The 18,931-nt window shown below is 44.7% G+C and overlaps 1 protein-coding gene across 2 annotated transcripts in view; it reads left to right on the forward strand.

The window, feature by feature from the left end:
• Positions 1-18,931, forward strand: part of LOC128694807 (uncharacterized) — a 214,619-nt gene that overhangs the window by 168,282 nt on the left and 27,406 nt on the right. For both annotated transcript variants that reach the window (XM_070094325.1, XM_070094324.1), the window contains one exon: positions 18,317-18,511. In XM_070094325.1, the coding sequence (XP_069950426.1) occupies positions 18,317-18,511 (195 nt within the window). The remainder of the gene's footprint in view (positions 1-18,316; positions 18,512-18,931) is intronic.

An 18,931-nucleotide genomic window follows, 5' to 3' on the forward strand; every position in this document is an offset into this window, starting at 1 on the left:
ATGTGTTCAGTCCATCAATCATGTAGAATGTACAGCATAGGGCCGTAGACGTGGCTTATATACTATAGTGAGGTGAGGTGAAGCAGGCGGAGGCGGGGTCATAGTGGTACCATCCACTAGTCGAAGTAGGTCTTCGTCCAAAGATTGAACAAGTGTTGAAGAATTCTTTGTAACAAGATCCCATGATGCTGCAGTGTCTGACAGTTGTGATGAATGGTTTGAAAAACCGACAAGTTGAAGATTGAGACACTTATGCAGCATATGGGAATCTTTATTCAGGAAACGTTTCGCCACACAGTGGCTTCATCAGTCCAATACAAAGAGGAAGGCGTAAGTGTCTCAATCTTCAACTTGTCGGTTTTTGTGCAAGAAAGGTATAAAATACCGACAATATGAAAGATAAGACACATGTGCAACATCTACTACAATAAAGATATCCAGATGTTGCACATGTGTCTTAACTTTCATATTGTCGGTTTTTCAAACCATTCATCACAACTGTCAGACACTGCAGCATCATGGGATCTTGTTACAAAGAATTCTTCAACACTTGTTCAACCTTTGGACGAAGACCTACTTCGACTAGTGGATGGTACCACTATGACCCCGCCTCCGCCTGCTTCACCTCACCTCACTACAGTATATAAGCCACGTCTACGGCCCTATGCTGTACATTCTACAAGATTGATGGACTGAACACATCGACTCCAGGCTGAGGGACCGATTACCTCATACTCCTCCTCTCCTTACGCCTTCCTCTTTGTATTGGACTGATGAAGCCACTGTGTGGCGAAACGTTTCCTGAAAAAAGATTCCCATATGCTGCATAAGTTTCTCAATCTTCAACTTGTCGGTTTTTCAAACCATTCATCAGAAATATTACAGGAAAATGTAGTGAATGTAAGAAGACGCATCCACTTCATTCACTTATTACTATCCTGAGACCTCTGATTTACCTATGACCTGTTTCGAGATTTTTCCTACTCTCGTGACCCAGCCAGGGGCCAAGCCTTCCCATTAATTGCATGGTCAACCAGGCTGTTGGCGCCCCGCCGCCCCCTATATCCATGACAGCTTAGTTGATCTTGTACAGTAGTGATTCTCGACCAGGGGTAAATTTACCCCTTGGGGGTAAAAAAAATTACGTGGCAAGGGTAAATATTTGATGTACCAGGTACATACTTATGTGAATCAGGGTTCTCGAGTTTATTAGCAATGAAGACAAAAGGCCAGGAACCGACTGAAAGCCGATGACGATATGAGAGTAACATTGTCGTCAACAGCTCCTCGCATAAACTGACTCAATGAATCAGCAGTGTTCCCACTGATAATGTTTCTGGTGTTTCTGTTGGCTTTTATTTTTTTTTTTTGTGATAAAAATGGACTGTTTAATTATTTCTTTAGAAAAAGAATGTTTTATTTTTTTTTTTTACCTGTGGTGATACGAATGTATATTGCTATTTTTGTGTAGAGCCTGAATAATTTCTTTTTGACCTTGTTTTTTCTGTCCCTTTATGATGGTGATAATTTTTTGTATGGAAGGAAGGGGATAAATGGAAAAATGCATCAAGCCGAAAAGTTGAGAATCCCTGTTGTACAGTGTGGAGGTAGTAATCCATTTTCATCTTGTTAAAGATCATAAAAAAGGAGCACTACGGCAGGCTCACTGGCCCATGCTAGGTAAGCTCTACTCACACTTACCCCACACCTACTCAAGCACTTGTCCGACCTATTTTTTAAATTTTCTATAGTTCTCGTTACTCGTAAGTTTGTTTCACTCTTCTACAATTTTATTGCCAAACCAGTGCCTTCCTATACCCTAAATCAATTTCCAACTTTAACCCGTTGCTGAGTCCCATCATGATTATATATTTTCAGCGCGTTATTTATATCCCTTTTATTTATTCCTGTCTTCCATTTGTACACTTCAGTACATCTACTCTTGTTTAGGCAATATTTGATATCTGCTGGTAGAATTTTGAATAGTCGAAGCCCACGATAATTGACTGTTCTCTTATTAGCGCCAGGCACCTTGCCTGTGCTCCAGAATCTACACAACTACGGTGCTCTTCACACCAAGTACAAGGCTGAGGGACTGATTACCTCACATTTTGTATATAGGTCTTCTGTCTTCAAATTATGTCATATAATCTGTACTGATAAAGCCACTGGATGGCGAAACATCTACAATAAAGTTACCCAGATGTTTGCACATGGGTCTAAATTTTCACCTCTTATTATGCCGTCTGGCTCCCGTTTTTTTTACTGGGTCTATTTTACACTTCGTTATTATTATATAAATGACTTACAAAATCGTCACGTTGATGAATGAGACACTTGTGCAACTCTTGGGAATCTTGTGGAAATGTTTCACCAGTTAGTGGATTTTGTTCATCAGTGACGCCGCCTCCAACTGTGTCCCCACCCCTGTCTCCAGTATATAAGCCCTTTCTTCTTGCACAGTCTGTACTTTTTATCAAGACTGATGGACTGAACACATCTTCAGGCTGAGGGACTGATTACATCAAACTCTTTCACATCTGCTGTTTTTTCTCTGCATAGGACTGATGAAGTCACGGGCTGCAGAAACGTTTCTCCAATACAGATTCGCAAGTGCTACACAGGTGTCTCATTCATTCATCATTGTTTATGGTGCTGTATAGCCCTTGTGGCTTAGCGCTTCTTTTTGATTATAATAATTGTTTATGGTAATGTTCATATATGGGACCAGGTGTATATTATTACTGTCTCTCGCCTTCTCTGGAGATAAGGCGAAAGTGGATAGGATATAATAGGATTTTCTTAATTATGTATATGTATATATATATTCTCTGGAAAATTTGAAACATTTGGCAATGTAATCAAACCCATTTTAGCTTAGATATAAGACCTATTTTTTAGCTGCGATGATGTAAGTACCAATTTATTAAGTAAAATTTAGTTTATGACATTTAAATTAGCCTAATTTAAGTTTTTTTGAGACGGAAAACTATTGAGACTTCCGGCGTAGTTGGTGGTGGGTCGTGTGTTGCTCAGCTGGTAATAAAACCACAGCCATCACCACCACCCTCGCCGCCAGTCACCACCACCACCACCCTCACCGCCACAGTCACCACCACCACCACCCTCGCTGCCACTGTCACCACGACCACCACCCTCGCCGCCACTGTCACCACCACCACCACCCTCACCGCCACTGTCACCACCACCACCACCCTCACCGCCACTGTCACCACCACCACCACCCTCACCGCCACTGTCACCACCACCACCCTCGCCCCCACTGTCACCACCACCACCCTCGCCGCCACTGTCACCACCATCACGATCCTCGCCGCCACTGTCACCACCACCACCACCCTCCCCGCCACAGTCTCCACCACCACCACCCTCCCCGCCACTGTCACCACCACCACCACCCTCACCGCCACTGTCACTACCACCACCACCCTCACCGCCACTGTCACCACCACCACCCTCGCCCCCACTGTCACCACCACCACCCTCGCCGCCACAGTCACCACCATCACCATCCTCGCCGCCACTGTCACCACCACCACCACCCTCGCCGCCACTGTCACCACCACCACCACCCTCACCGCCACAGTCACCACCACCACCACCCTCGCTGCCACTGTCACCACGACCACCACCCTCGCCGCCACTGTCACCACCACCACCACCCTCACCGCCACTGTCACCACCACCACCACCCTCACCGCCACTGTCACCACCACCACCACCCTCGCCGCCACAGTCACCACCACCACCACCCTCACCGCCACTGTCACCACCACCACCCTCGCCCCCACTGTCACCACCACCACCCTCGCCGCCACTGTCACCACCACCACCCTCGCCGCCACTGTCACCACCACCCTCACCGCCACTGTCACCACCACCACCCTCGCCGCCACTGTCACCACCACCACCCTCGCCGCCACTGTCACCACCACCACCCTCGCTGCCACAGTCACCACCACCACCACCCTCGCTATCACCACCACCACCACCCTCGCTATCACCACCACCACCACCCTCGCTATCACCACCACCACCACCCTCGCTGCCACAGTCACCACCACCACCACCCTCGCCGCCACTGTCACCACCACCACCACCCTCACCGCCACTGTCACCACCACCACCCTCGCCCCCACTGTCACCACCACCACCCTCGCCGCCACTGTCACCATCACCACCACCCTCACCGCCACTGTCACCACCACCACCCTCGCCGCCACTGTCACCACCACCACCCTCGCCGCCACCATCACCCCCACCCTCACCATCACCACCACCCTCACCGCCACTGTCACCGCCACCACCCTCGCCGCCACTGTCACCACCACCACCCTCGCCGCCACTGTCACCACCACCACCACCCTCGCCGCCACTGTCACCACCACCACCACCATCCTCGCCGCCACTGTCACCACCACCACCATCCTCGCCGCCACTGTCACCACCACCACCACCCTCGCCGCCACTGTCACCATCACCACCACCCTCACCACCACTGTCACCGCCACCACCCTCGCCGCCACTGTCACCACCACCACCCTCGCCGCCACTGTCACCACCACCACCCTCGCCGCCACTGTCACCACCATCACCATCCTCGCCGCCACTGTCACCACCACCACCACCCTCGCCGCCACTGTCACCACCACCACCATCCTCGCCGCCACTGTCACCAACACCACCACCCTCGCCGCCACTGTCACCATCACCACCACCCTCGCCGCCACTGTCACCATCACCACCACCCTCGCCGCCACTGTCACCATCACCACCACCCTCGCCGCCACTGTCACCACCACCCTCGCCGCCACTGTCACCACCACCACCACCCTCGCCGCCACTGTCACCATCACCACCACCCTCACCACCACTGTCACCGCCACCACCCTCGCCGCCACTGTCACCACCACCACCCTCGCCGCCACTGTCACCACCACCACCCTCGCCGCCACTGTCACCACCATCACCATCCTCGCCGCCACTGTCACCACCACCACCATCCTCGCCGCCACTGTCACCACCACCACCATCCTCGCCGCCACTGTCACCACCACCACCACCCTCGCCGCCACTGTCATCACCACCCTCGCCGCCACTGTCACCACCACCCTCGCCGCCACTGTCACCATCACCACCACCCTCGCCGCCACTGTCACCATCACCACCACCCTCGCTGCCACTTTCATCACCACCCTCGCCGCCACTGTCACCACCACCCTCGCCGCCACTGTCACCATCACCACCACCCTCGCCGCCACTGTCACCATCACCACCACCCTCGCCGACACTGTCACCACCACCACCCTCGCCGCCACTGTCACCACGACCACCACCCTCGCCGCCACTGTCACCATCACCACCACCCTCGCCGCCACTGTCACCATCACCACCCTCGCCGCCACTGTCACCATCACCACCACCCTCGCCGCCACTGTCACCATCACCACCACCCTCGCCGCCACTGTCACCATCACCCTCGCCGCCACTGTCACCACCACCCTCGCCGCCACTGTCACCATCACCACCACCCTCGCCGCCACTGTCACCATCACCACCCTCGCCGCCACTGTCACCATCACCCTCGCCGCCACTGTCACCATCACCACCACCCTCGCCGCCACTGTCACCACCACCCTCGCCGCCACTGTCACCATCACCACCACCCTCGCCGCCACTGTCACCACCACCACCACCCTCGCCGCCACTGTCACCATCACCACCACCCTCGCCGCCACTGTCACCACCACCACCCTCGCCGCCACTGTCACCATCACCACCACCCTCGCCGCTACTGTCACCACCACCACTCTCGCCACTGTCACCACCACCACCCTCGCCACCGCTGTCACCACCACCGCCCTCGCCGCCACTGTCACCACCACCACTCTCGCTACCACTGTCGCCACCACCACCCTCGCCGCCACTGTCACCACCACCACCATCTCCTCCTCCTGCTCCTCCTTCTTCTTCTCCTCCTCCTTCTCCTCCTTCTTCTTCTCCTCCTCCTCCTCCTCCTCCTCCTCCTCCTCCTCCTCCTCCTCCTCCTCCTCCTCCTCCTCCTCCTCCTCCTCCTCCTCCACAACCTCCAGTACCACCACCTTCTCCTCCTGTGAATGTAGTAACCACCAACACCAATACTTCAAATATTTTATTTAATCCTTTCTCTCACACTCATTATATATTTGCGGGTAGTTATACCTGGCTGTGTATGTTTTCATCATTTCGTAACCTTAGTGTCCCACGGTATTCTTCCGGGAACCGTACAGGTGGTGAGGGGGGATGATTAGATGGGGAAGAGGGGTGGGGGTTGTGCTGCATATGAGGTTTGGATTGGGGAGGTGGGGGTTAATGACTGTTTACAAGGCATGCTTTCAAATGCCACCCCGATGTTTGGGGAGAGAGTAGAGGCGGTGAGTGTCACCACCAGGTACCCAAAAGGGGTGAGGGGAAGAGGTCATGTGGGTGACTGGAAGGGGGTCGTGCAACGGATGGTAGGAAAAGGAGATCGTGAAAGGGAAACAGGGGGCGAAAGGGGGTCACAGTGTTGCCAAAACATTTAGTAATGCAAGTGGAAACGTTATCATTTAACTTTCCCTTGCAAGACTACCTGAGTTATCAGGTGAGAAGCAGGGCCAGGAGCTATAATTCGACTCCTACAAGCGCAGCTAGGTGAGTAGTTTTGGTCACCTGCCTAAGGCCAGGCTGCAAAGGTAGACGAGCCCTTGTACCATCCACTAGTCGAAGTAGGTCTTCGTCCAAAGGTTGAACAAGTGTTGAAGAATTCTTTGTATGATGCTGCCGTGTCTGACAGTTGTGATGAATGGTTTGAAAAACCGACAAGTTGAAGATTGAGAACTTATGCAGCATATGGGAATCTTTATTCAGGAAAAATCAGTCCAATACAAAGAGGAAGGCGTAAGGAGAGGAGGAGAATGAGGTAATCATACTGGAGTCGATGTATTCAGTCCATCAATCTTGTAGAATACAGCATAGGGCCGTAGACGTGGCTTATATACTGTAGTGAGGTGACGTGAAGCAGATGGAGGCGGGGTCATAGTGGTACCATCCACTAGTCGAAGTAGGTCTTCGTGAACAAGTGTTGAAGAATTCTTTGTAACAAGACATGATGACAGTTGTGATGAATGGTTTGACAAGTTGAAGATTGAACACTTAGAGCATATGGGAACTTTATTCCGAAACGTTTCGCCGGAGAATGAGGTAATCAGTCCCTCAACCTGGAGTCGATGTGTTCAGTCCATCAATCTTGTAGAATGTACAGCATAGGGCCGTAGACGTGGCTTATATACTGTAGTGAGGTGATGTGAAGCAGATGGAGGCCGGGGTCATAGTGGTACCATCCACTAGTCGAAGTAGGTCTTCGTCCAAAGGTTGAACAAGTGTTGAAGAATTCTTTGTAACAAGACCCCATGATGCTGCCGTGTCTGACAGTTGTGATGAATGGTTTGAAAAACCATTCATAAGTGTCTCAATCTTCAACTTGTCGGTTTTTCAAACCATTCATCACAACTGTCAGACACGGCAGCATCATGGGGTCTTGTTACAAAGAATTCTTCAACACTTGTTCAACCTTTGGACGAAGACCTACTTCGACTAGTGGATGAACAAGTGTTGAAGAATTCTTTGTAACAAGACCCCATGATGCTGCCGTGTCTGACAGTTGTGATGAATGGTTTGCATAAGTGTCTCAATCTTCAACTTGTCGGTTTTTCAAACCATTCATCACAACTGTACACGGCAGCATCATGGGGTCTTGCAAAGAATTCTTCAACACTTGTTCAACCTTTGGACGAAGACCTACTTCGACTAGTGGATGGTACCAAATCCATCTGCTTCACGCAGTATATAAGACGTCTACGGCCCATGCTGTACATTCTACAAGAGAGATGAACACATGACTCCAAGACTGATTACTCACTTACGCCTTCCTCTTTGTATTGGACTGTGAAGCCATGGAAACGTTTCCTGATGCATAAGTGTCTCAATCTTCAACTTGTCGGTTTTTCAAACCATTCATCTCTACTGTTCCTGCCTATTTTCTGTATTCGACTGAAGAAGCCTACTGTGTAGGCGAAACGTTTCGGAATAAAGTTGTCTAACTGTTGCATATGTGTCTTACCTAACAACTTATAGATATGTCATAGATATGTGAAACATGACTATGCTAATCTTGAGCACTAGAATCCATCTTAATGAAGAGTGACTGAGAAAGCAAAATTGGCACACTGTGGAAATGCTTAGATTGAGGGGCGTTACGACAGCAATATGATATTGTGTATTTGGATTTCAGTGAAGCCTTCGATAGAGTACCTCACAAAAAGACACTTAAAAGTGACAGCTCATGGTGTAGGAGGTAAAATTCTAGCAAAGATTGAGGCATGGCTTACCAATAGAAGCAAAGAGTTTCCATTAATAGGGTCAAATCTGAGTGGGGATTGGTCACTAGTGGGGTTCCACAAGGATCAATTTTGGGCCCATTGTTATTCATAATTGTAGATGAATGGTTCAGAGAACCAACACGTTGATAAATTAGACACACGTGCAACTCTTGGGTATCTTTATTCAGGAAACGTTTCGCCACACAGTGGCTTCATCAGTCCATACATAGGAGAAACTTGAAGAATAGAAGTAGAATGAGGTAATCAGTCCCTCAACCTTGAGTCGATGTGGAGAAGGAGCTTATAAACCGTAGGCAGGAGAGGTGCAGCAGATGTAGGTGGTGTCACATTTGTTCAATGTGGAAGTAGGTCGTGCCCAAGGGTTAGGCAAGTGAAGAATTCCCAAGTATTAAGATCCCAAGAAGTTGCAGTGTCTGACAGGATTGTAGATGAATGGTTCAGAGAACCGACACGTTGATAAATTAGAGGTGCCCAGTTTCTCCTATGTATGGACTGATGAAGCCACTGTGTGGCGAAACGTTTCCTGAATAAAGATACCCAAGAGTTGCACATGTGTCTAAGTTATTCATAATGTACATTAATGACCTTGATGAAGGAATTACAAGTGACATGAGCAGATTTGATAAATTAGACACATGTGCAACTCTTGGGTATCTTTATTGAGGAAACGTTTCGCCACACAGTGGCTTCATCAGTCCATACAAAGGAGAATCTTGAAGAACAGGAGGAGAATGAGGTAATCAGTCCCTCAACCTTGAGTCGATGTGGTCAGTCCATCAATCTTGAATAGAATGCGGCATACGTGCTGAGAAGGAGCTTATAAACCGTTGGCAGGAGAGGTGCAGCAGTCATAGGTGGTGTAACATTTGTTCATAAGAACATAAGAAAGGAGGAACACTGCAGCAGGCCTGTTGGCCCATACTAGGCAGGTCCTTTACAATTCATCCCACTAACAAACATTTGACCAACCCAATTTTCAATGCCACCCAAGAAATAAGCTCCGATGTGCAAGTCCCACTCAAATCCAACCCCTCCCACTCATGCACTTATCCAACCTAAATTTGAAACTACCCAAAGTCCTAGCCTCAATAATCCAACTAGGTAGACTGTTCCACTCATCAACTACCCTATTTCCAAACCAATACTTTCCTATGTCCTTTCTAAATCTAAACTTATCTAATTTAAATCCATTACTGCGGGTTCTCTCATGGAGAGATATCCTCAAGACCTTGTTAATATCCCCTTTATTAATACCTATCTTCCACTTATACACTTCGATCAGGTCTCCCCTCATTCTTCGTCTAACAAGTGAATGTAACTTAAGAGTCTTCAATCTTTCTTCATAAGGAAGATTTCTAATGCTATGTATTAATTTAGTCATCCTACGCTGAATATTTTCTAACGAATTTATGTCCATTCTGTAATATGGAGACCAGAATTGAGCTGCATAATCTAGGTGAGGCCTTACCAATGATGTATAAAGCTGCAGTATGACCTCTGGACTTCTGTTGCTTACACTTCTTGATATAAATCCCAGTAATCTATTTGCCTTATTACGTACGCTTAGGCATTGCTGTCTTGGTTTAAGGTTGCTGCTTACCATAACCCCCAAGTCCTTTTCACAATCTGTATGGCTAAGTTCTACATTATTTAACTTATAAGTGCTAGGGTTATGGACACTCCCGAGCTTCAGAACCTTACATTTATCTACATTGAACTGCATCTGCCACTTTTCTGACCAAGAGTAGAGTTTGTCTAAATCCTCCTGAAGTTCCCTAACATCTACGTTTGAATCAATTATCCTACCTATCTTCGTGTCATCGGCGAATTTGCTCATATCACTAGTAATTCCTTCATAAGATCATTGATATATATTATAAACAACAACGGGCCCAAGACTGATCCCTGTGGAACGCCACTTGTTACTGATCCCCACTCGGATTTAACCCCATTTATGGACACTCTCTGCTTCCTGTCTGTGAGCCATGATTCGATCCACGAGAGCACACTTCCCCCAATGCCATGAGCTGCTACTTTCTTCAACAGTCTTTGGTGCGGAACTCTATCAAATGCCTTACTAAAATCTAAGTAAATAATATCAAATTCTTTATCGTGGTCAACAGCCTCAAAAGCTTTACTGAAGAAAGTTAATAAATTAGTTAGACAAGACCGGCCTCTTGTGAATCCATGCTGAGTATCATTAATCAAGCTATGCTTATCGAGATGGCTTCTTATAATCTGAGCTATAATTGACTCTAGTAATTTGCCTACAATTGAGGTCAGGCTTATTGGGCGGTAATTTGACGGTAACGACTTGTCCCCTGTTTTAAAAATAGGAATTACATTAGCCATCTTCCACATATCAGACACTACACCTGTTTGAAGAGATAAATTAAAAATATTAGTTAATGGTTCACAGACTTCCATTTTGCATTCCTTAAGAACCCTTGAAAAAACCTCATCAGGACCCGGTGACTTATTTTGCTTCAGTCGGTCTATCTGCTTCACAACCATTTCACTAGTGACTGTGATGTTACATAATTTATCTTCTTCTGGCCCACTATAAAAATTAATTACCGGAATATTATTAGTGTCTTCCTCTGTAAAAACCGAGAGAAAATAATTATTTAAAATCGAGCACATTTCATTCTCTTTGTCTGTAAGATGCCCATAGTTATTTTTAAGGGGACCTATCTTATTTCTAACTTTTGTTCTATATACCTGGAAAAAACTTTTTGGGTTAGTTTTAGAATCCCTAGCAACTTTAATTTCATAGTCCCTTTTAGCTTTTCTTATCCCCTTTTTAATGTCCCTCTTAATGTCAATATACTGATTCATAAGATGACCCTCGCCTCTTTTGATACGTTTATAAATTCCTTTCTTATGCCCTAGTAGATATTTCAGCCTATTATTCATCCATTTTGGGTCATTTCTATTTGATCTAATTTCTTTGTAAGGGATAAACGTTCTCTGAGCAGCATGTATTGTGTTCAGAAAACTGTCATATTGATAGCTCTCTTCGTTACCCCAGTCAACAGAAGATAAGTGTTCTCTAAGCCCATCGTAATCTGCTAAGCGAAAATCTGGGACTGTTACTGAGTTATCCCTACTATCATACTTCCATTCAATGCTAAATGTAATTGATTTGTGGTCGCTAGCACCCAGTTCCTCTGAAACTTCTAAATTATTAACAAGGGATTCGTTGTTTGCCAGAACTAAGTCAAGCAGGTTATTACCCCTTGTAGGTTCTGTCACAAACTGCTTCAAAAAACAATCCTGAACTACTTCTAAGAAGTCGTATGATTCTAAATTCCCAGTCAAGAAATTCCAATCAATATGACTAAAGTTAAAGTCTCCTAGAATTACTACATTATCGTGCCTTGTGGCCCTAACAATTTCCTCCCATAGTAGTCTCCCCTGGTCCCTATCTAAATTTGGGGGACGGTATATCACACCTAAAATTAATTTTTCATGCCCCTCTGAAAATTCTATCCAAACAGACTCTGTATGTGTTACTTCTGACTTAATACCCATTTTTATGCAACAGTTCAAGTGATCTCGGACATACAATGCCACCCCACCCCCCTTTCCGACACTTCTATCTACTTGGAACAATTTAAAACCTTGGATGTGACATTCTGCAGGCATGTCCCGACTTTTTGAATTAAACCACGTCTCAGTAATGGCAAATACATCCATGTTACCTGCACTAGCAACTAGTCTCAACTCGTCCATCTTATTCCTAGCACTGCGACTATTTGTGTAATAAATATTTAAAGACCCTACTCTCTCTTTACCCTTCCTTCTCCTTTCTGTTTTTCCACTAAACCTATTACTGTCCTTGTCAATCAGTGCCACTGGATTTCCAATATCCACCTCATTTTGCCTATTACTAGTTCTCCTAGTACTCATATTACTACCCTGCAACTTCACAGTTTTCCCGCAAAAACCCATACCACTAACTATTCCTAGTTTAAAGACCTAACAGCTCCCTCCACTGCATTGGCCAGTGCTCTCACCCCACACCTAGATAAGTGAACCCCGTCCCTGGCATACATGTCATTTCTGCCATAGAAGAGGTCCCAGTTGTCAATGAATGTTACCGCATTTTACCGCATTTTCAATGTTGAAGTAGGTCATGCCCAAGAATTAGACAAGCGAAGAATTCTCAAGTATTAAGATCCCAAGAAGTTGCAGTGTCTGACAGGTTTGTAGATAAATGGTTCAGAGAACCGACATGTTGATAAATTAGACACGTGCAACTCTTGGGTATCTTTATTGAGGAAACGTTTCGCCACGCAGTGGCTTCATCAGTCCATACAAAGGAGAATCTTGAAGAACAAGGTTGAGGGACTGATTACCTCATTCTCCTCCTGTTCTTCAAGATTCTCCTTTGTATGGACTGATGAAGCCACTGTGTGGCGAAACGTTTCCTCAATAAAGATACCCAAGAGTTGCACATGTGTCTAATTTATCAACATGTCGGTTCTCTGAACCATTCATCTACAAATGAGCAGATTTGCTGATATACAAAAATAGGCCATATCATTTATTCTGAGGAGGATACCAGTGAACTCCAGGAGGATTTGGACAAATTAATGTCTTGGTCTGAGAAGTGGCAGATGAAATTCAATGTGGACAAGTGTAAAGTCTTAGTCCTTGGGAATGAAAATAGCTCTTGAAGTTATAAACTAGGTGAAGTAAAGCTTGATCATACAGAATGTGAAAAAGCCTTGTCATGGCGAGCAGAAATCTAAAGCCAAGGCAACAGTGCTTAAGTGTGCACAATAAGGCTAACAGATTACTTGGATTTATTTCAAGAAGTATAAGTAACAAAAGTTCAAACGTTATTTTACAGCTCTTTACATCACTGGTGAGGCCTCATTTAGATTATGCCGCTCAGTTTTGGTCTCCTTACTGCAGGATGGATGTAGATTCATTGGAGAACATACAGAGAAGAATGACTAAAATGATTTACTAAGGAATCTCCCATATGAAGACACTTTAGAGGCTTGAATCTTCACTCTCTTTAGAGATGTAGAATGAGAGGAGATATCATCGAAGTGTATAAGTGGATGATGGACATAAACAAAGGTGATTATTAACAAAGTACTGAGGATGTTGAACCAGGTAAGAACCAGAAATAACAGATTTAAGTTGGATAAATTTAGATTTAGAAAGGACATAGGTAAGTGCTGGTTTTCGAAGAGTTGTGGATGCGTGAAACAACCTTCCGAGTAGGGTGATAGAGGCTAGGGCTATACATAGCTTAAAAAAGAGATTGGACAAATATATGAGTGGGAGGGGCTGGGTTTAATTGGTGTCGTGGGTACGGGAGTAAATTCTTGGGTAGTGGTAGTTTTGATAAGGACCTGCCTTGTATGGACTAGTAGACCTTCTGCAGTGTTCCTTCATTCTTATGTGTCTTACTAGTGGTGGAATGAAGGTGATGTCGGTACGGTTCTGAAAATAGAAACAACTTTACATACCCCTTTCTCACAGGGGAATAGAAAATAGAGCTTGAAGCCTTTCAGTACATCAGAAGCTAGGATATTCAATGAATTAGCTAAGAATAAAATGAAAACAAGTGCCACATTTCCCTAATGGTGAATGAGATGAGGCGGTGTGACAGCTAATTGGTGAATTCAACAGTGCGAATAAATGGATTATGATGTTAACATTTAAAATTTAGAAAGAAATAGGCAAACACTGGTTCTGAAACGGGGTTACAGATATAATAACCTAGTTCCCATGTAATATCACGAGGCAGATCAGCTGAGAATTTCAAGCATATGTTTGCACAATGTGTCATGTAGGGAGTCGTACCTGGGTTAAGGAAGTGTCATTCATACACCAGCATGGTACATAGAAACAATGTATCATGCCAAGACAAATCGAATCCCATTACTAAATCTGCCATTTGTAGTAATATTAAATGATTTGACTACCTAACTATTTTAAGCCTAATTATGTATGTACCTAACTATATCAAAAGAGCGTAAGAATTAGTATTAGTCTGCCCGAAGTGCCTAGGCACGATGGTGGCCATCTTTGTAATTAAAATCTTATAACATGTAAACCACACATTGTAAGTTTTTTTTTTTTTTAACAAGTCGGCCGTCTGCCACCGAGGCAGGGTGACCCAAAAAGAAAGAAAATCCCCAAAAAGAAAATACTTTCATCATTCAACACTTTCACCTCACTCACACATAATTACTGTTTTTGCAGAGGTGCTCAGAACACAACAGTTTAGAAGCATATACGTAAAAAGATACACAGCATATCCCTCCAAACTGCTAATATCCCGAACCCCTCCTTTAGAGTGCAGGCATTGTACTTCCCATTTTCAGGACTCAAGTCCGGCTATATAAAAATAACCGGTTTCCCTGAATCCCTTCAGTAAATATTACCCTGCTCACACTCCAACAGATCGTCAGGTCCCAAATACCATTCGTCTCCATTCACTCCTATCGAGCATGCTCATGCACGTCTGCTGGAAGTCCAAGCCCCTCGCCCACAAAACCTCCCTTACCCCTTCCTTCCTTCCAACCTTTTTGAGGACGACCCCTACCCTGCCTTCCTTCCCCTACAGATTTATACGCTCTCCATGTCATTCTACTTTGATCCATTCTCTCTAAATGACCAAACCACCTCAACAACCCCTCTTCAGCCCTCTGACTAATACTTTTATTAACTCCATACCTTCTCCTAATTTCCACACTCCGAATTTTCTGCATAATATTTACACCACACATTGCCCTTAGACAGGACATCTCCGCTGCCTCCAACCGCCTCCTCGCTGCTGCATTCACAACCCAAGCTTCACACCCATATAAGAGTGTTGGTATTACTATACTTTCATACATTCCCTTCTTTGCCTCCATAGATAATGTTTTTTGTCTCCACATATATCTCAACGCACCACTCACCTTTTTTCCCTCGCCATTTCTATGATTAACCTCATCCTTCATAAATCCATCCGCCGACACGTCATCTCCCAAGTATCTGAAAACATTCACTTATTCCATACTCCTCCTCCCCAATTTGATATCCAATTTTTCTTTATCTAAATCATTTGATACCCTCATCACCTTACTCTTTTCTATGTTCACTTTCAACTTTCTACCTTTACACACACTCCCAAACTCATCCACTAACCTTTGCAATTTTTCTTTAGAATCTCCCATAAGCACAGTATCATCAGCAAAAAGCAACTGTGTCAATTCCAATTTTGCATTTGATTCCCCATAATTTAATCCCACCCCTCTCCCGAACACCCTAGCATTTACTTCTTTTACAACCCCATCTATAAATATATTAAACAACCATGGTGACATTACACATCTCTGTCTAAGACCTACTTTTACTGGGAAGTAGTCTCCCTCTCTTCTGCACACCCTAATCTGAGCCTCACTATCCTCATGAAGACTCTTTACAGCATTTATTAACTTACCACCTATTACATATACTTGCAACATCTGCCACATTGCTTCTCTATCATATGCCTTTTCTAAATCCATAAATGCAATAAAAACTTCCCTACCTTTATCTAAATACTGTTCACATATATGCTTTAATGTAAACACTTGATCTACACATCCCCTACCCACTCTGAAACCTCCTTGCTCATCCGCAATCCTACATTCTGTCATACCTCTAATTCTTTCAATTATAACCCTACCATACACTTTTCCTGGCATACTCAGTAAACTTATTCCTCTACAATTTTTACAATCTCTCTTGTCCCCCTTCCCTTTATATAAAGGGACTATACATGCTCTCTGCCAATCCCTAGGTACCTTCCCTTCTTTCATACATTTATTAAACAAAAATACCAACCACTCCAACACTGTATCCCCTCTTTGCTTTTAACATTTCTGTCATGATCCCATCATTCCCCTTTCATTCTATGTAATGCGTCGCGCACCTCCCCCACACTCATATCCTGTTCTTCTTCACTCCTAAAAGATGGTGTACCTCCCTGGCCAGTGCATGAAATTACCGCTTCCCTTTCTTTGTCGACATTTAAAAGTTCCTCAAAATATTCTCGCCATCTACCCAAAATCTCCATCTCCCCGTCTAATAACTCCCCTACCCTGTTTTTAGCTGACAAATCCATTCGTTATCTAGGCTATCTTAACTTGTTTAACTCACTCCAAAATTTTTTCTTATTTTCATTAAAATTTCTTGACAGTGCCTCTCCCACTCTATCATTTGCTCTCCTTTTGCACTCTCTCACCACTCTCTTCACCTTTCTTTTACTCTCCATATACTCTACTCTTCTTATAACACTTCTGCTTTGTAAAAACCTCTCATAAGCTAACTTATTTTCTTTTATCACACCCTTTACTTCATCATTCCACCAATCACTCCTCTTTCCTCCTGCACCCACCCTCCTATAACCACAAACGTCTGCCCCACATTCTAATACTGCATTTTTATAACTATTCCAACCCTCTTCTATCCCCCCCCCGCCACTACTCATACTTGCACCAGCCCACCTTTCTGCCAATAGTTGCTTATATATCACCCGAACTTCCTCCTCCCTTAGTTTATACACTTTCACCTCCCTCTTGCTTGTTGTTGCCATATTCCTCTTTTCCCATCTACCTCCTACTTTGACTGTAGCTACAACTAAATAATGATCTATCAGTTGCCCCTCTATAAACGTGTACATCCTGGAACCTGCCCATCAACCTTTTATCCACCAATACATAATCTAACAAACTACTTTCATTACGTGCTATATCATACCTTGTATAGTTATTTATCCTCTTTTTCATAAAATATGTATTACTTATTACTAAACCTCTTTCTATACATAGCTCAATTAAAGGCTCCCCATTTTCATTTACCCCTGGCACCCCAAATTTACCTACTACTCCCTCCACAACATTTTTGCCTACTTTAGTGTTGAAATCCCCAACCACCATTACTCTCACACTTGGTTCAAAACTCCCCATGCATTCACTCAACATTTCCCAAAACCTCTCTCTCTCCTCTACACTTCTCTCTTCTCCAGGTGCATATATGCTTACTATAACCCACTTTTCACATCCAACCTTTATTTTACCCCACATAATCCTTGAATTAATACATTTATAGTCCCTCTTTTCCTGCCATAGCTTATCCTTCAACATTATTGCTACTCCTTCTTTAGCTCTAACTCTATTTGAAACCCCTGACCTAATCCGATTGATTCCTCTCCACTGAAACTCTCCCACCCCCTTCAGCTTTGTTTCACTTAAAGCCAGGAGATCCAGCTTCTTCTCATTCATAACATCCACAATCATCTCTTATCATTTGCACAACATCCACGCACATTCTGACTTCCCACATTGACAATTTTCTTATTCTTTTTAGTAATTGTTACAGGAAAAGGGGTTACTAGCCCATTGTTCCTGGCATTTTAGTTGACTTTTACAACATGCTTGGCTTACGGAGGAAAGATTCTTATTCCACTTCCCCAAGGAAATAAATATTTGTACTTTTATTTGTATTTGTACATAACCAGGGTTAACCAGGCGGCAACCCAACAAATGTACCCTTGCACCATGATGATGTGTAGATATTGAAACACTATTTTTACTTAATCCATGTGTGATGTTAGGCCCCGCCACTGACGAAAACACACTGAAGACTTTTATTGAGACAACGTTTCGCTCTTATCATTTTATTCGGGATATTTATGGTACTGTGCCTTTAAAATTAAATACATTGTGGTCTGGATTCCTTGTAAGTATAGATAAGTGATCACAACATATTGCATTGCATTTGAATTTTGAAGGTGCCCTCCAGGTGTTGCAAAGTAAATTACAAGTTTTGTATGTTAGTGGATTATAAATGTAAATTGAAATAATGATGTACTACTTCAGATGACGCCGGAGCAAGAGGTGGAACAGTACAACCAGGCTACTGTAGTAGCAGCCATGGAGGAGAGCGAGAAATGGACAAGACACAGCAGGTGCAGCAGCAGCAGCTTGGAGGACGAGGGGGCTGAGGAACAGCAGCGGCAGCAGCAACTAACCTACAGTAGAATGGCCCACCTGCTGGCTGTGTACCAAAATAAGGTTCGCTAACCCCTTCCTTGACTTATGCAGCATACCACAGTACTATACCTATACACCTAGTTTATGTGCACCGAGTTTACCTTTATGATGCTAGTGTACATGTGGAATGCACTGATTGTCCTGTAGTTAATAGGGTTTAAACTTAATATACTAACTGCAGCTGCCTCTCTCAGGACCTTTGTAATTGGATGATGGCTTCATTCGGATTATTAACCCAGTAATGTTACTTGATGTCATTGTGTATATCTCTTTCTGTCTCTTTCTTTCCTCTCTCTGACTCACGAAATCATAATGACACGATTGCAAACAAACCATACCACGGGTGGGGATAGAACCTGCAATCAGAGAGTCTCAAAAACTCCAGACCGTCGTGTTAGCCACTGGACCAGTGGCTAACACGACGGTCTGGAGTTTTGAGAC

The sequence above is a fragment of the Cherax quadricarinatus genome, chromosome 45, assembly GCF_038502225.1.
Source record: "Cherax quadricarinatus isolate ZL_2023a chromosome 45, ASM3850222v1, whole genome shotgun sequence".
NCBI classification, from domain to species: Eukaryota; Metazoa; Arthropoda; class Malacostraca; order Decapoda; family Parastacidae; genus Cherax; species Cherax quadricarinatus.